This window comes from Clytia hemisphaerica, unplaced genomic scaffold, assembly GCF_902728285.1.
Source record: "Clytia hemisphaerica strain Z4C2 unplaced genomic scaffold, Clytia hemisphaerica genome assembly, whole genome shotgun sequence".
In the NCBI taxonomy this organism is placed as follows: Eukaryota; Metazoa; Cnidaria; class Hydrozoa; order Leptothecata; family Clytiidae; genus Clytia; species Clytia hemisphaerica.
Window position 1 is genome coordinate 732286 of NW_027103918.1, and position 18646 is coordinate 750931.

Sequence of the window (18646 nt, forward strand, 5' to 3'; positions counted from 1 at the left end):
AAAGATATACTTTCTTCTTTTCAATCAGAGAGGGCGCCACAGTAGGGTGTAAACGCTCCCGCCCGGAAAAGAGCAAAGGTGGGGAAAATGCTGACCCTGCGTTATTTTAAGGCGACTCTGTCGGCTGGATGTCGGCTCCGTCATTTCTTGAAGATGGTGGTGACTGTGGCTAATATTTTTTCTAACAAAATAACAAATCTAAAAACACTCTCCATACTCCTTCTTTCTTGTCTTAAAAGTAGGTAAGTGTTTGTCTTTACTTTAATGGTACTTGATTAAACCAGGTCTGCCATCCAATTATGCTCTCGGCTCAACTACCTACGTCTACAAGGTTTAACACGATCCATGTTGCCGTTTATGGATGGATAATATTAATTAAAAACAGCAGCATTAAAAGAATGAAACTTATTGCATGGCTAGTTATCATAAGTATATATGCGCATTAATTTTTTCTTTTCACTGTTGTCATACTGGGCGACTATCAAAATAATATGTTCTGTTGGCATCGCCCGACCGACTCTCATTCAAAACATACATCCCGAGTCGGCGTCGGCCCAGTCGCAATAATGTCGGAAGATTTATTCGATAGCTCAGCCTTTCTTACATCACCATTCTACTACTAACCCGATGACTATTAGCATTCCTCACGGACATCTCCATTCCTCACTATAGCTCACTATTCCTCTTCTATTCCTCAAACGTTTCTCAGCGAGCAGCGTTATAGACCTTTTTTCAAAGTGACCACCCTGTTGAATAATTATGTAGTCCAGCCATAAAAACAATGATAGAGCCATGCATAATTACTGTATCATGCATATTGTAATAATTATGCATGGTTTTATCATTGTTTTTCTGCTGGACTACATAATTATTCAACAGGGTGGCCTCTTTGAAAAAAGGTCTATTCCTCACTCGCTCATCCTCAGGAATGGAGATATTTCTTCTTCACTTTATCGTTCCTCCTCTATTCCTCAAGCGTTCCTGAGGAATAATGGGCTCTCATGACGTTTTGGAAGGTGATAACTACTATCCGTATATCTAACACTCCTTCTACTCCTTTTCCTTTCCTATCTTTCTTCTGTATCTTTGCTTCTACTGACTGTTTGAGACTTAGTTTCTCATTTCTGACTAAGTTTTGATACCCGTCAATCATTTTTCGACCAATCAAATCATCGCACCGGGTCGGATTCGAAACACCACTAAAGAAAGACCTTCAGATTCGGAAGCCAACACGCTATCCGTTGAGCCACACTCGCACAGCAGAAAACAAAATTTGGAAATACTTATAGAATGACAAAAAGGACGGGGGTAATGTTATTATAATATGGGAAAAAGTACCCCTTTTTTAACCTGACTGAAATTCGAGCCGTTACTAGCAACCCTGCGGGGCCCAAGGCGCCGAGTATGCACCCGGCACAGTGACAAGCCGTTACTAGCAACCCTGACCCTACCTAACTGTTAATGACCCATTACCCCCTGAAAACAGAATTACGGATAGGAAAAAAAATCGTGTTAGATCTACGGATAGTATATATCACTTTCCTGACGTTTTGGCCAGGCCTAATTGATATTTTGGTTCGTGTCCTCCGACCGACTCTAAATTTTTGAGAAAAAGTGTTTCATCAGTCCGTCACAAAGAGCGATATTTCGATCGCACGGAAGCGCTTCAAAACACCAGCTTTTTTCATTCAAGTCTTGTCTCGTTTACCCGAACGCTTCAATCTCGCGTAGCCTTAAGGGTCAAGACTATAACACGACCCTGGGTAACGCCCGCACATTCCCGCACATTTGCGGGCTTGTGCGGGCGGAGCCATTCTAAGTCAAAATTTCACCCGCAAACGCCCGCACATATGTGTGGGCGTGTGCGGGGAGAGATTTTCGTTCCTTGTCTTTGTTCCCTTAATTTTTGATGGAACGGCTGTAGCGATTTGAGTGCAACGTGCAACGGGTTTAAAGTAAACAATATCGTGAACATTTTACTGACCAAAAACATTTTAAACTGCATCATTAAATTTATGTTTAGAGTTCCTGAAAATGTTTTTTATACTCTGGAAATCTTTTTTATTTTGTGTTTTGTCTTATTTCAAACATGATAGACATTAAAAATCACATGAAAGAGCTTTGTTTTGAGTCTGTAATTCATTTCTCACGACGAGTTTATTTTGCGCCCGGTCACGCCCGCTGACCGGGCGCGTTCGGGTGACGTTACAAATCCTAACTCTAAATTTTGCCCACAAACGCCTGCAAATGTGCGGGCATGTGCGGGCGTTACCCAGGGTCGTACTAGAACTAGAACCAATAAGAGACATTTGCGTGACTGAAAAAAAAATCATCATCATCAATTTCGTTAATTGTCAGAATCGTTTACTCACTGGACATATGCAACTTTTTGAAGCTTTGTTTTTTCCAGTTGTGCTTCATTTAAAAAAATCGAAGTTACGTTAACGAATAATCTGCTGTGTTGCTTTGTCACTTACCCCCGGATTGTTTTAGTAGACACTTAGGTCACGTAAATAAAAACACGCGTATACCTGACTGTGGACTGACCGAAATTGCAATTTATATAAATTATTGTGGAAGTGAACGCGTAAGACAAACGTTTGGGAAATCAAAAAGAGAACTTTTGTAAGGATGTTGAGTTTTGTTTATATGGCACTTTGTGATGGACTGTTCATTTGAGTCGGAAAAATCCAAAAATTTTTACCTCCTTTTCACATAATAAACTAATCGGCAAGTACAAAACGCCTACTACCTACTACTTAATACTTACTACCTACTACTTACTACTTACTACCTACTCAGTTTGTATACTTTACAGACCAGAACTCTCCTTCGCTTGTTCAAAATCTCTATTCTAAAAGAATTGGTTTTGTAATATCTGAATGTTAACACACAAGTCTTTGCTTTATATTTACTTGAAAAAAATGCTATCTAAAAGAATATTTAGCATATTTACGTAGTGAGTAAATATTCTCTTCGCCTCATATAAGTATACTGAAGTATAAAACAAAAGGCCATTATCTTGATTTTTTCTTTTTCCTAAATCTACTCTCTCTTATGACTCTTATTATAAGAACTTTCCTTTTTCCTAAACATACTCCCTCTTATAACTCTTATTATAAGAGGATAAGAATACACGTAAATGTCTAAAAAAGGCTCTGTAATATAAATAGGGGGTCAATCTATCTCTATCCTATTGTAAAAAAGGATTTTCAGCAAGTACCCAGTGAAACATAGGGCTCTAATTACATGTTTTTTTTTATAAGCATAACGCTTATAAGCATATGAAGGCTCAGATTTGCAGATTTCCTAAGCATAACATAAGCATATACGCTAGCCTGAAATATTTTTCAAGTAGTCAATCTCTTTCTATTCAAAAAGGTTTGCAAGTGGTCAAGTAAAAAAAGACATTTCACGGCTAGCCACATTCCACTGCTCAAAAATTTAAATGCTTTTTGAATCGAATATTAACAAAATTTTAAAGATTTTATTAAAAAATTTGGTTGGGTGAATCAAAACTGATCAAAAGCATAATAATTCTTAAAGCATATAAAAAGCATATTCTATGTCTGGATGCTTTGAAAGCTTAAGCATACTCGAGCCTGACCAAGGGGCATACACTTGCTTATAAAAAAAACATGTACTTAAAGTATTTTAACTTTTTAGATTGATCGATTCTTATAAATAAAACTGACATGAATAAGTAAGTGTGCGAAGGAAATATTTTTCTCTTCTACGAAGAAGTGCGTCTGTAAACTTTATAGAAAAAGCGCTGGAAAAAGTCATAAACAAATTAAAAGAGAGAAAATATTTTGAAGTCTTCAAAGTACGATAAAAGAAGAAGTTTTAACTTTTTTACCACCAAAGTTTCAGATTTTGCTAATTTTAACATGCTGAATATTTTAAAGGTAATTTCGAGCAGTTTTGAGCTATTTTACAGTAGGTAGTAAGTAGTAGGTAGTAAGTATTAAGTAGTAGGTAGTAGGCGTTTTGTACTTGCCGATAAACTAATACTATTTCTGCAGTTCTTTATTAACTGACTGCTTTGATTCTTCTATAAACAACATCCACTTCGCGCACAGAATGTTCCAGTGTAACCCACTTAAAAACAAATATTAAGTGCACCTAAAAGCAAAGAGTCATAAGTGTATTCCTTCAAGCAGGCTAGCTCTAAAGCTCTAAAACAGCATCTAATAACATGAAAACCGGAATATGGTTTTTCAATGGGAATCAAAACTATAAAGTTCACTTACAAACATCAATTTGTCAGATCTAACAAAATTAATCTAGTTCTAGTTCTATTGAATTATCACATAATACATTACGTACATTTTCGTGATTTTAAACCAGAAAGGATAAAATAAGATAAAAAGTTAAAAACATTAGCGCAAGATGTTCTAAGACGCTGGTAAAATGTGGAAAGCACAAAAGTAGGTGTAGACTAATAAGGGCACTGTCATCATTGACAATCAAACAAACAATATTTTGTCAAGAGTAAACATTCCAACAACTTCCATCGAAATGATCTGCCTCAGCTATATCTACCATTTTAGCGCGCGGTCCGAGGATTGAGCCGAGAACGCTTGATATTTTTTATAGCTTTAGAGCTTGCATTTCAATATCAAAAACTTTTATGTCGCATAAAATTTTAGGCTCTGTCTCCAGGGAATAGAGAGGGCTAGAGAAATACTTCACTGGTCAAGGGGGATGTGAGAGTACACGTTTGCATCAGTTGGGGTCCGTCAAAGTTTCTTCTTTAGAACACATTAGATACAGAAGCTCACAAACAACTAGGGTTTTTTACAACCTGTGTTTTAAATTCATTAGCAATCCCTACAGGGCTATTTGGACCTACCCTGGTGGAGGTCCTATGAATTAACCCATGTTCTATTTCTATTTGGTTGAGTTGCAGGAGGCTTTGAGGCCTATTTTCGCAACTATAGGCGCTTTCAATGAGCGCCCCGTCAGCACCCTTGGACTGACTACCCAATTCCCCTCACATGACATGGGTTGACCCGGGCAAAGGTTCATTCACTTGCCAAGTGAACCGCTGCGAGTTGGAATCGAACCTCAGTCGCCTGTGCAGCAACCAAGGTCAATGACCACTACCACAGCGCCTTTGGTTCGCCAGTTCGTGCAAATACAATGATTTATTTTTGCGATTTACATTTCAAAAATCTTTCACGTGACCAATTCAAATTTATTTTTATTATACCGACTAACCAACCAATTTTTTCTAAAGGTTTTCCTGTAGAACGAAAAAAGTAGTTTGTCTTGCCTAATGGAACATGATAAGACATGATAAAACTCAATTAGATCTGAAAATTGTGATAATACTCAGTTTATGTTTTTCCCTTGTGTTCGACAATCAACCAAGTTTTACAAGTAAATCAGTTGGGGAATTCAGGTTATAGCCTTTGCGATGAATTTTGAATGAGCGTGATGACTAGCTATGTAGTTCAAGTAACCCATCATATCTTTTTCTTTTTAGATGAATATATAAAAGTTTAGACAAGAGGAACATTTTTCTTTCGACTATTGGTAATTTTGAATTATTTGTTGTTTTTTTAAAACGAAACTCAATTAGTTTGATCATATTAAGTGTAAATTAAGTGCAAATTACTGTTGACACCTGGAACTTATAAATTGTTTCTTGTTGTATATGATCCAAAAATCGGCTGTGGAGCTGTGTGGAGCCCCACTTTAGACTGTCTAGGGGAAGGCTGCATTGTTGCTTGGATAATGTACACATTATACCTTAATAATGGGACCCGTTCATATTCATTTGACAACGCATAACGTCAAATTGACGTTATCTTCTGAACCCCCACCCCCACAGATTACGTCAAGCGATGTATACCAAAAGTTGTCACCATTTTTTCATCAAAGTTTTCCCATTGCAAAGTCTGTACTTGGTTGTTCCCGTGCGTGTATGTGTTCTTTTAACTAATAACCTTTATTTAAAAAGAAATTAAAAGCTCCACTTAGCGTTAGGTCCGTGCCGTGCTTTAGGCGTACCACCTTCTTTGCCCATTTGTGCGATGTGGTTTGCTCGATAGCACAAACAATAAAAATATTATGTAATGATATCATAGTGCGAACCAATGGGATTATGCGAGCAAATTTTCATGTAATTCATGCACAAATATATTTTCGACAGCTTAAAAAGTATATTGTGGTTGGTGGTAACAAATTATTCGCAATTTTCACGAAAAGGTATACCTTTGATTTCTTACAACCTCAAACCTAACTTTTGAAAAAACCCCACCCCCTCATAAACGTCAAAACGTTTTGCGTTGTCAAATAAATATGGACGGCTCCCCTAAGGGAAGAGATTTTTGTGGAACAATTTTTCCTGGAATTTAATTTTATGGTTTTTTTTTACGTATATTATGTGAAATTAAATTCCGTACAACACGTTTATTGTTAGGATTTAAAAAATCACCTCTAAAATTTGTCTATTTAGGGCAAAATAGGCCATACTGTAAACAAAAAATTCTCTTGACTGCAAAATTAACCTCTGCGAAAGTTCCAATTTTTGTGTTGAGAAAATGAGAGATCTTGACCCTACATCAGGAATGAATTGAATCAATTAACCCCTTGGAATTTAGATTGCTGTTGTTCTTTTTGAAGGTTTTTGATGCTCTAAAAACAAACCATTTTGACTTAAACCTTCTCTTCTGTTTGAGTAGAAAAGAACAAAAAATATGAGAGATTATAATGGCCCCTTTTTTGCAAATCTGTGAGATTTTTCTATACCCTTATCAGGAACAAAACGAGTATTTGATAAAATAATTTGATAACTGTTACAAATTCATTGACTTTTCAGGATTTCAAAATGCCACTGTTTGGTTCCTCGAAGAAAAGTCCATCTGAAGTGGTGAAGATCATTTCTGAGAGTTTTCAAGTTTTGGACACCGATTCGAAAGGCAAAAAGGCTGAAAAGGTAACAAATTAACAATGTCACCTCTACAGTATCAGCAGTTAAACTTGTTCTTCTTTAAAAATTTTGAAAGTAACATCATCTGTACTAGACTTTTTGGACCTACCTGGAGGTCCTATAAATTAATAACCGCTCTTCATTCGTTCATCTGATGATTTGCACAAAGAACCAAAATGGTAAACCCTCAAATGTGAAAAAGCCTGATTTTGGAAAAAAAGTTTTTTGTCAATTTGGGCCAAAAAATGGCTAAAAATATGTATTTTTTGGATCATTAATTTTTTTGCATGAAAGTAGGGTACCAGCATAGGTAAAAGTGGATGTGCGATGGTTTGAGTTTTCTAGAGACTTCTTATTAAGCTGTGCATTTTTGTCAATATTAAATCAATATTTAAAAAATGTTACTATAAATAGATCAAAAATTTTATTTAGCTAATATTGCTGAATGTAAGGTAAAAAATTGAATTTAAATGATGTTCAAATTCTTGAAAGTGCTCCATTGTTCGATTATTGTGCGAGAGTTGATTTAATTAAATATTTCAATTTAACTCCCCCTTCCAATCAATATTCAACAATAGAAATAAAAACTATTGATAATACTTTCATTCTTTTTTTCTCCAAGAAAAAATTTCTTTTCTTTAACGAAGTGCAAGCGCTCCTTTTGTTTGCAATATTACCTACGATTTTGAGCAATTGTAAGGGTCCAAATTTTAATAGATCAATGTCCTATAATTGAATATAATTTAGATTATTGATAAATGTAAGGACATTATCAATTTTATCCATATATAGTCACAGTTTTTTTAATATTGATTTAATATAGACAGTGTACAAGCAGGTACAAGGGCGTTAAATAAAAGCTTTTTTATTCATTTTTCAAAATTCTTTTTTAATAGTGTTGATAGCTTCTCCCAATAGATACGCTTTCATTATTATAATTTCCAAATTATTTTCTCAAAAAATTTTATTATCAGGTAGGTCCATAAAAGTATAACTTGTTACTTTACTTTTGTTATAGGCACACGAGGATATCTCAAAACAAATTCAAACATGTAAAAATATGATAATTGGAAATGGTATTATTTTTATTTTTTTCAGGTCATATCTTTTTCTAGCATGTATTATTGGCCGAAAACTTTTAAATGAGTTTTTTTCGTCCTGAAAATTTTGTTACACTAAATTTTGCAAATACCCTACCCTTTGTAATTTATCTTTTGAATTTTTTTTTTCAGACCAACCTGACAATCAATCAGAATTAGTTGCCCAATTAGCACAAGAATTCTATAATAACAACGTATTCCTCATCTTAATCACAAACCTGGAAAGGCTGGATTTTGAGGTATACCTAATAAGAATTTCTATTTATTATATTAATAAGAACAAATGAATTTCTACCAATGGGTTTTTGGACCTACCTCAAAGGTCTTGGAAATTAACCACTGTCTGTCCGTCTGCTACTAGCTTTTCTCAGGATTGACTGAAATGTGACGGCCCCCAATTTAAACAAAAATATTTTGGGCAAATTTTTGTCAAAAAGTTTCAAAAAATCAGGTTTTAAGTACATGCACAATCGTCTCATTTAATGTGAAATGGTAATCCTTTTTATAAAATGTGGACTTACAGACTTTCAAGAAAAATGTTTAGGCAAATTTTGGCCAAATAATTTCGGACTTTTTTCAAAATTTTCTATTACCTTAAGGGAACTAATTTTCGTATGAACTAATTTTGGCTGTTGTTAATTTTGCGGTACAAGGGTACGGAATTTTTGCATTTTTCGAAACAAATTTTTGTGGTTGACATGTATTTTTTTATGAAATCCTTTTATATTCCTAGGTGGGTTTTTGAGGATTTTTACTAAAAATTGCATTTCGCAGAACTAATTTTGGCGGTAGGCACCCAAAAACACAAAAATTAGTTTGTACAAAAATTAGTTCCCTTTTAAAGGTATATTTTGTTGAGGTGTTTCTTTACAGGAAAGGAAAGATTGTTTATGTTTATGCTCAAAAGTTAGCATGGTTTGCTTTCCAGTTGTTGTTGTATGTTGGGCTCCCCACCTCTAAAACAAATTTTTTTACGTTTTCAAGCTTCCTTTTTGCAGATAAGACTAATGCAAACTTTCTCTTTTTTTTCAGGCACGTAAAGATGTTGTTCAAATCTTTGGTGCTTTGTTAAGAAGACAGATTGGTGCTCGTGCACCCACTGTTGATTTTATCAACAATAAAAATGAAGTCCTTTTTACGCTACTAAAAGGGTATGTATGGATTTGATAATTTTTGTTGACAAACAATTGTAGGTCACAACTCATGTTGACTTAAAACCCTCCAAACCCAGGAGACATGTATATACGGTTTGAATTTGCCAATTTACCCAGTCCCAAACTTAAGGCTTTAACTCCTGATCACTTGATTTAAAAGGGCATAAACTTTAATGCAAAAGTGTAAACTTACCTTTTTAATGGTACGAAAACCATTCTCTAACTCTCAACGTACAAGCTTTTATGTCAATTTGAAATTAAGGATTTCAAAGAAAAGGGTTGTGCTCATGTTGGAGGCGGTGAAAGACTTATATAGTTTTTTTGATTTGAAAAATGCTGTCAATCTTGCCAATGCACAGAAATAAACTGATTTTGAATGAGCACTGTTGAAAAGAAGCCGATAGTAATAAAATATATAGTAATATAACCTTTTTTAGGTTGATAATTCTTGGCGAAGTGTTTATTGTTTCTTGTTTTTTTCACGAAGGACTTTATTTTCTTTATAGATATGAGACACCAGAAATAGCTGTCAACGCAGGAATGATTCTACGAGAATGTATTCGTTACGAGCCTCTGGCTGCTCTCATAATCAAATCCCCTAAATTTTATAACTTATTTAATTACGTGGAATTATCAACTTTCGATGTAGCCTCAGATGCCTTCAGTACATTCAAGGTAAACACATAGTTATCTCTTAATCAATTTGCAAAAAGACAACAAATAAAAAATGTTATCTCATAATCAGCAGCCCCAACCTAATTATTGTGATAGAGTCCCTACCTTCATTAGCAAAGTTGAGGGTCAATCAATAAAGTGGCTTTTTTTAAACCTTTACTCTTTTTTTAAACCTTTACTCTTTTGTTCTATGTTCTTTTGTTACGTTTGTTTGTTTGCATTAATCTATTTTCACTTGTCCCATTTTCTCAAGCTTTCATTCACCTTCCACTTTGTTTATTTGCGAAAAGCCCCCTTGGACCTTCTGGTTGCGCAGGCCCTAGATATCACAAGGCTCAAATTTATGAAAACTTAAGAATAACCATTTTATTACATATTAGATAACAAGATACTACATCAAATTTTTACTATATTATTATATTCTTCTTATTGCTAGGATCTTCTGACACGTCACAAAATGGCCAGTTCCAAATTTCTTGAAGATGAGTATGAAAAGGTAACAAACAAAAGGATGGGTGTTTTTCATTTTCAGATATTTTGTAAGATTTAGTAATTCTAAGAAGAAAACCACTACTTACACCATATTTCGAAAATGTCGTAATTAAAAGTTATTAACAAAAAAGATACTTTTTAGAATGATCAATCTCATGAACCTTTTCTGTGATGTTGGGTTTTTACTTTGTTGTCATTCGCAAAAGGGAAAAGTCTTTTGATATTGGATTATCCTCACTACTGGATGAGTACAAGTGAATTTTCATACACTTTCACGATCGAAGTAAAAGCAAGAACTTTCAGAATTTTATTATTTGAATTATTCTCTCACTAGCTAAAACCATTTTTAAAACAGTGTTTTTTGGACCTTCCTCCGGGTACCCCGTAACCCATGTCCGTCCGTTCGTTCGTTCGTCTGTTTGTTCGCTCGTCTGTTACAAGCTTTTCTCGGAATAGGCTCATTACTTTTTTCTGTTTTTTGGCACAATGATGCCAAATGATGATTCCTAAAAAGTGACGGAGCCCGATTTTCGAAAAAAAAAATTTTCCGGAAAAACTAGTTTTTTGGCATTTTCTCGAGATTTATCATTAGTTTTTTCTGATTTTTTGCTCAAAGATGCGTATTAACAATGCCCAAAACATGGCCTAGTCCGATTTTTGAGAAAACCGAAAATGCTGGAAATATGCCGGAAATCGCCGTTTTTCTGTATTTTCATTGGACCTTTTCGTTATAATTGGTTGTTTTTACATTCAAAAACATTATTAATAGCAATGCCCACCATCAAGCATGTTTCAATTTTCAATAAAATTGACTTTTGAAGCCGCAACTATTTAAAAATCGCCGGAACAACCTATTTTCGCCGGAAAAACAGTATTTCTTGAATTTCTTGAGCTGTACTTTATATTTTTTATGAAATTTTGCACACTGATGCAAAATGACAATACCTAAAATATGACGGAGCCCGATTTTCATATGCCGGAAAACCGGTTTTATGACATTTTCTTGAATTTTCATCCTTAGTTTGTTCTGATTTTTTGCAGAAAGATGCGCATTCGCAATGCTCAAAACATGGCCGAGTTCGATTTTTGAGAAAAAAAATTTTCCGGTTGAAAATGCTGGAAATCGCCGTTTTTGCAGATTTTCATTGGATTTTTTATTATATTTCTATGTTTTTCACACAAAAACATTATTGATAACAATGCTCACCATCAAGCATGATTCAATGGTCAATAAAACTGATTTTTGCGACCAGAACTTTCTATTTATTTTTTCCCTACAACCCTTCCCTCTCCCCCCATCAACAATCAATGATGAATTTATTGCGTTTTCGCTAACCGCTATATTTTCTTACTGATTTTTTTCATTTTTCTCCTCGCATTGCTATCTAACTTTCATCATCAGGTAGGTCTATTCAGCATCTACCTTTTTTCAAAAATTTATTTGATCTTTTTTTTTCAGTTCTTTGGATGTTATAGAGTTTTGTTAGACTCTGAAAATTATGTGACGAAACGCCAATCTTTGAAAGTATGTTAAATATTATTTCTGTTTGTTATTTTTAAGAGAGTGGAATATTTCCTCTGATTCTGATTCAAAAGTAGCCATCTCTTAAGCTAAATCAAAAGAAAGTCCGCAGTTTTTTCTCTATATATTTATTCAGCAAAAACTTTTCTGTCTAACCATACAAAAAGTTTTATCCTTACTCTTAGGTACCAAATAAACGGGGGGGGGGATTGGAAAGATTTCGAGATTTTAATAAACGGGGGGGACCTAATTGCCGTGGGGTTGGAAATTGTACTACTGAAAACCCAAAAATATAATAAGGTAAATAGGCTAAAATCAGGCTATTTAGAGCAAAATAGGGACCTTCTCTTTGACAACTGAAAATATTCTTAAAAATTAATAAACGAGGGGGGGGGGGGCGTTTATTTGGAACTTAAGAGTAATTTGAAATCAAATTTGTGTAATGTGTTGTGAAGAAAATGAGATCCATCGTATTTGTTCTCCTGTTCAGCTTTTAGGAGAACTGTTACTTGATCGACACAACTTTGTAGTGATGACGAAATATATAAGCAATCCGGAAAACTTAAAATTAATGATGAATATGTTGAGAGATAAAAGTCGGAATATCCAGTTTGAAGCTTTCCATGTTTTCAAGGTACCCAGTATTTTTTTGTGGCTTAGACTGTTTGCTATTTATGTTCTGACTACTAGTTTTCAAGGATCAGATATCTTCAATTCAAACAGAAGCTGATTTCAGAATTTTCTCTTTGTTTGATAAATAATGAGATATTTAACTATATGGAGCTCAATAACATGACTTCTTTGTGTTTTTTATTAGGTCGGAATGTTCAAAGTTAGAATTTCTCTTTAAAAATACTCCCCTTTCATTTTTCAGGTGTTTGTGGCAAACCCCATCAAAACGCCTCCTATCTTAGATATCCTGCTTAAAAATAAAGAAAAGTTGGTAGAATTTTTGATGCACTTTCACGCCGATAGGACGGGTATGTTTGTTTACTTTTCTATTAATAGGGAATCATTCAGAGATATTGACTTCATTTTTTTATCAAGTAGGATCTTTTTAATTTGATATCTTATACAACCTGCAAAGAGGCTAAACCAAAAGTGGAAGTTAGTCCGTCTCACAGACCTCTACAAAACCGCAGGCAGTTTAAAATCCGTCAATAAATTGAGAAGCTTAAAAGTGCAAATGGATAGTACTTCATCTCACATCATTTCGCTTCCCACTGCATTCACTAGCCTCCCACTTTCCTCATAGCCGCATTTCATGCATTTCTCTTTCTTCGTACCATGCAGAAGATGAGCAATTTAATGATGAAAAGACGTACCTCATCAAACAAATAAAAGAATTACAACCCGCCTCCGCCACAGCTGCAACGCCATCCGCCACAAATCAGATGGACCAAACGCCCGCCTCATAATGCAAAGAAAGCCCATTTTTATAGAATGTTATTCAATTATTAAATTCAAAAAACAAACCAAAATGAGCTCTGAGGATATTTGGTCAGTATAGAAATATGCTGCCACGTTCATTAATTGATTGTACTCTAGATGATGATATCAATTATCACAGACTTAAATTATTATCCATTTTTTGAATAGTTTTGTTTTTTGTTTATAATGAATTCTCGTAGTAGAAAGTATAGTTGGCTTTTTATATGGTTCGGTTTTTCCGCTGGAAGCGTCGAGATTGGTTTACACTATGTACACAACAGACGTTGGGTGGTGGGCGGTGGGTGTTCGATGCAACGATCTGTTCTTTTCTTCTTCCCTCCCAATCTACTATCATATTTGCAATTTTACATATTGTATAATTTTTACTATTGTAAATTTTTTCGTTTTTGTTTTATGTTGTTTTTTCGAGTGTTTTTATTTTTTTTCTTGGAATGAATATCAATGTGATTCTTTCCCTTCAGAGTGCCGTCATTTCTTTTCGAAGTTCCTTCAAAATGCAGACATTGCTCTTCAAAATACCTTTCCAACTTCAACTTCAATGAGTTTTCAACTTGGCTTCTTTTTGTAGTGATGATCACCTATATTTTATTCTATTTATTTATATTTTGTAGAATGCATAATACTAACAAAAAAATTTCAAATATTTCAATATCCATCGTCGGTGGTAGAAAAGGTAGGAGCTTGTTTTTAGTAATGATTTTCTTTTCGACCTCTTTAGTAACAGACTAGCCGTCACCCGGTGTCACACCCGCTGAGTAGAGTGTTGTTGAACATGACAAAAGCCCTTGGGCGATAGTGTATAATTATATCACTATTATTTTAAGTGCTAATTGCCAGAAATATTAGCCAAAAAGGGCAAATATCTGAAATGAAAGTAACAGAAATAATCTTGTCAAAACATGCAAGACAATTGGTTTGTTACGACGATGTTATTTTCTCCATTGTCTCATTTTTTATTTCAGTTGGTAAAACGTCCTTGATCAAATGTCTAGCAAGTGGAGGAAAGAATTGTTGTCAATATGCTAAGGTATTGATTTATCGATTGCTTGAACGAGTTCTTCTTCAGTTTTAAAAGGAAAATCGTTGTCTTTTGGAATAGCCTGCAGAAAGTGCTGCAAAGGTTACAGAAACCCAGCTCGTCAATGCTGATGTTGTCTTAAGCAACTTCTTTTCTTTCTTTTACAGCACACTTTGAAAGATGATTTTACGGCTCTCAATATGAAGTTGGGCGGAGAAGACGAGGTGTGCATAGAAAACATAGTCCTTGTACATAACCCTGATCTTGAAGCTTATTGTTTCAACTTTTTGTTGGCTTTTTCCTTTGTTAATATGAAAAAAAAAATCGATTTGCTCAGTTTTGATCACGTTACCAAGTGCTCCATTTGGGATTGGTTTAAGATTTGATCACATGATCAGAAAGTGAGCAGGTTCAAGAAGTAAGAAACAATGAAAGGAAACAAAAGGCTTCCAGACCGGCTTTTTTATACGGGCTTTGATGATCCTTTGTATCTGTGTCATGATTGTGTAGATTTGGGAAACGTCATTTAAATGGATAAGGGGGCATTCATATAGTACTTACGCAAAATTTTTCCAAACATTTGACACTCTCCCCCTTGTACGCAGAGAACAATAGAAATGACGTCATTCAAACAATAAACATACGCTTTTGCTAAACCCCCTCTCCCCCCTTCACTGCGTACCTACTATATGGATGGCCCCTAATGATGGTAAAATTGGAGATGATTTTTAGACTTGAGGCTCTCTCCCTTTTTCAGGTGATGCTACAACTGTGGGAGAACGGAGCAGAAAGTTTCAATGCTATTTGCATACTTTATGATGTCACATGTAAGATGAGTATACTTATTTTGTTACCACCTCATTGACCATAATAAAAGACATCGAGTGTTGAATTTTCAAAAGCTTTAAGCAAGCTTGATATTCACATTTAAAGTAGGTCATAACTCAAGGGGATAAAGTGCTGTTTAAGGTTAAGGGGAAACTCAAAACCATCTTTTTATATATTTACATTTTGCAAACTTCTTAACTTCACTATTCAAATTTGTTCTAATCTCGATCTTTTTTCCAACATCACCCTTTTGCAGTGGGGAACCTTTTAGGAGTTTGTGATCAGATAAAACTGGAATCCACGACAGATCTAGTATTCATTCAAGCGATGAAAGGAGCGCCCTCTTAAAACTTGCGATGCGGTTTGCGTATCTTTTCATTTTATATGAAAGTTTTTTTTTTTGATAGCAAGAGAGTCATACGAAGAAGGTGTGCTACAGTTGAAGAAAATTCGAGAGAAGCATCCCAAGTTACCGATCATGTTATTGGCAAATAAACAAGACCTCGAAAACAAAAGGTATTAGTTGGTTAGTTTCTTCATCTTGTGAGAATTTTGGGAGTTACAGTGTGTCGCTTCTTTTGACGGTCCGTTTCGCTTGCCTGTAAATGACGGTTACGGCTTTATTGGGCTTTTCCAGGAAAAGATTTTACCCCCACTGTGGAAGATATTGATTTTTCGAAGTATCGAACCCCCTGGATATCCACTCTTAAAAATATACTCAACCCACTGGATATCCTCTCTTATAAAGATACTTACCCCGTGGATATCGTATTTTTTACTTGAAAAGACACTTTACCCCTGGATATCCGCTCCCTTGTAGATATTGAACCTATCCTGGGGGGGGGGGGTCAATTAGAACTGTATTAAGGGACTGACACGTAAAAGACCGATAAAATGATCACAAAATGACGTCGTACGACAGGGAAATGCTACCAGGATTAGAACTTGGTAAATTGTGAATGTTTATTCTGCTTTTTTAGTTTATGAAGATGATAGCTTTTAGCTTCTATGTTTACAGTCCTGAGAAATTCCCAAGTCACGATTGGGCTCTTCCAGGAGGCGGATGGAGGATATATTGGATATTTTGTCCGAAGGGTAATGAAAAATCTGCAAAGTTTGTTAGGGGTAATTTTAAATGTCAGGGGCGGTCAACTGATGCTTGTCCGGTGGCTCATAATTCATAATGACCGGGGGGTAAATTTCCAGAAAATGTTATATTCGCCACCCCCACACTCAATTTTCTTCCGGAAGAGCCCATTACATATATTTTACACCTTTTCATTTTCTTGAAGGGTGGTGATGGAATACGAAGGAGAGATTGTTGCAATCGAACATTCAACTTTATTCAATGAAGTATCGTGCCATCATGGCCTCTCTGTTTTAGAGGTAAGGGCTCACAGCTCCATCTTTCTAATTCGATTTTCAAGGGATAAAAATTTCTCTTCGAATTAAAGAGAGATTCGAATTATAGATAGCCTTTTAAACTACTTTCTAGCTGAGAAGACCTATGTTTTAGTTCGAATTACAGAAAGACTCGAATAATAGAAGTTCGAATTAGGGAGAGTCCACTCCTGTATCATACTAATTGTCAAAAAATGATCTTGTTTCTTTGGTCTTTCCATAATTGATGGGTCATTCAAGCGAGCAGAATTTCTAGGGGTCTTTAAGAGTTTTTTTCCACTTTTCCAGTGGGTAAGACTTATTATAATCTCAAGAAGGGTTAAGACTGATTTTACTTCGTCCACCGCACAGATATCTCATATAAAACACTAGATAGAGCTACTCGGTCCCTAGCTGAATCAAAATAATCCCCCATCTTTGATATGTAGACCATAGTTCGGTGCCGGCAATTTGATCGATCAGGCCTATCTTTCGCCTCGTCGCATTCAGGATTTTTTGCTTGTTTGAACTAATTGCCGGTACCGAACTGTGACCTACTGTGAATTATGCTGCATTATTTTGCTTCACCTGCCGTTGCTTTGGAAATACAGAGTAGCTCTATCTAGTGTTTTATATAAGATATCTATGGTCCACCGTCACTTTAAGGTATGAACAGAATTTTTCCATGGGTTTCTTTGCTAATTTCGCCATTTTCCAGGGGGGATACCTCCCATTCCAAGAAATGTTTTTTGACTTGAAAAGATTTGTCTACCCCCTGTATGGAAATTTAATGGAATGTCCCAATTTCCTCGTTTTTCGACCGTCTGTTGATATGTTCAACCACCCCCTAGATGATCTGTTTGTCAAATTTGATTTTTGAATTGAGTATTTTATCTTTTTTAGAGTGCTGAAGAGTTCATTCGATCCATTTTATGAACGTGCTGAATATCTTTTATTAACTGTTTTTCATACAGATTTTCACGCATCCATACTTCACATTCACTCTTTCATCCATTGTTTTTCTTACTACTAACTGAGCAATTAGTTTATTCATTACTTGGTCAATTTCATTCTTGGCAGTACTGAGTGTTTCAAAAGATTTGTAACAGTTTGTATGGAGACTTTGAGACTTTGAGAAAACTAACTAATCTTCTCTCATTTTGAAAGGAAAAAGCCTACCTTGAATTTTAAACTATCTATCTTTCATTTTTGCTCTACTCGTTCAAAAGATAACAGTGAAAGAAAATTACATTTCTTTTAAAAAGGAAGAACAAACCATTTGAAGAACACGAAGTACCAAGAAAGTCGATCACTTTTTTACACGCATACTTTATCTTACTTACTTTCCATTTTATTTATTTTTGTATAGATTTATATATTTGTTTCCTTAAGATTGTGAATATTTTAATTTAATCGAAAGACGCCAAGAGACCTAATAAAAAGCTTATGTCCTAATTGTTCCTGTCCCAGCCTCAGTGATCTCCACAATTTAATACACGTTTTTTATAAGAACATCCAAAATCTTTGAAGCCTTCAGATGTTCTTAAAACTTTTTGATTTTTAAGCCTAAAAATGTTCTTAGCATGTTCTTATTTTGGCCATGTTGTGAGTCCATTTTCCCAAGAACTTGGATGTCAACCTAGCCTTAAAATGTTCTTAACTTGGTTAATACCATCGATGTTTTGATCTATAAAGTTTGTTCTTAATATATAAAAAACCGTGTATGTCATATAATAATACCAAATATTGGATCTCGCAATGGTTTTTACTTTAGACATAGAAGGAGAGGTAATCAACAGTTATTATTGTTTTCAGTTGTAAGATAATCAAATCGTCCCACCAACTTTTTGTCGTATCCCAATTATTCAAAAATCGAGATCCTCCGAGAGAGGATAAATTCGATTCTCGTTATCTTGGGACCATTCCGAAAAGTGTGTCAGGAGAACTTTCGATAAGGGCCTGTAGATTTGTTGTATTGATGTATATCACCTTTTATCTAGCACCATCAAAAAAAATTTCATTCAAAAACAAAAAAATTTCGGTCGGCAAAAAGACGATTTCTTCTCGATTGTCGGTTACTTTTTC

General features: G+C 35.0%; 2 protein-coding genes across 4 annotated transcripts; both read left to right on the forward strand.

Annotated features, from left to right (window-relative positions):
• The first annotated feature begins 132 nt into the window (after nucleotides 1-132).
• Nucleotides 133-13795, forward strand: LOC136809619 (calcium-binding protein 39-like). Of its 2 annotated transcripts, none has more exons than XM_067066161.1 (11): nucleotides 133-242; nucleotides 6830-6946; nucleotides 7959-8016; nucleotides 8173-8279; nucleotides 9073-9191; nucleotides 9701-9869; nucleotides 10306-10365; nucleotides 11821-11886; nucleotides 12374-12517; nucleotides 12758-12863; nucleotides 13177-13795. In XM_067066161.1, the coding sequence occupies exons 2-11, from the start codon at nucleotides 6839-6841 to the stop codon at nucleotides 13299-13301; spliced, it is 1062 nt and encodes a 353-aa protein (XP_066922262.1). In that variant the 5' UTR covers nucleotides 133-242; nucleotides 6830-6838; the 3' UTR covers nucleotides 13302-13795. The 2 variants fall into 2 exon arrangements, with proteins under 2 accessions (XP_066922262.1, XP_066922261.1); XM_067066160.1 differs by lacking the exon at nucleotides 133-242 and adding an exon at nucleotides 5480-5541.
• A 113-nt stretch (nucleotides 13796-13908) lies between these two features.
• Nucleotides 13909-17997, forward strand: LOC136809620 (uncharacterized). 2 transcript variants are annotated; one of them, XM_067066163.1, is made up of 7 exons: nucleotides 13909-14008; nucleotides 14298-14362; nucleotides 14521-14577; nucleotides 15111-15180; nucleotides 15589-15697; nucleotides 16474-16567; nucleotides 17465-17803. In XM_067066163.1, exons 1-7 carry the CDS (start codon nucleotides 13948-13950, stop codon nucleotides 17495-17497), a joined length of 489 nt encoding a protein of 162 aa, XP_066922264.1. In that variant the 5' UTR covers nucleotides 13909-13947; the 3' UTR covers nucleotides 17498-17803. The 2 variants fall into 2 exon arrangements, with proteins under 2 accessions (XP_066922264.1, XP_066922265.1); XM_067066164.1 differs by lacking the exon at nucleotides 14521-14577 and having other exon boundaries at nucleotides 17465-17997.
• The last annotated feature ends 649 nt before the right edge of the window (nucleotides 17998-18646 follow it).

Bases quoted from the DNA above. Each gene is read 5' to 3' on its own strand.
- LOC136809619 (XM_067066161.1), top strand. From the start codon at position 6,839: ATGCCACTGTTTGGTTCCTCGAAGAAAAGTCCATCTGAAGTGGTGAAG. The intron at 9,192-9,700 runs GTATGTATGGAT...TTTTCTTTATAG, and splicing joins CTTTTTACGCTACTAAAAGG to ATATGAGACACCAGAAATAG. The intron at 9,870-10,305 runs GTAAACACATAG...TCTTATTGCTAG, and splicing joins ATGCCTTCAGTACATTCAAG to GATCTTCTGACACGTCACAA.
- LOC136809620 (XM_067066163.1), top strand. From the start codon at position 13,948: ATGCATAATACTAACAAAAAAATTTCAAATATTTCAATATCCATCGTC. The intron at 14,363-14,520 runs GTATTGATTTAT...TTTCTTTTACAG, and splicing joins ATTGTTGTCAATATGCTAAG to CACACTTTGAAAGATGATTT. The intron at 15,181-15,588 runs GTAAGATGAGTA...TTTTTTTGATAG, and splicing joins CATACTTTATGATGTCACAT to CAAGAGAGTCATACGAAGAA.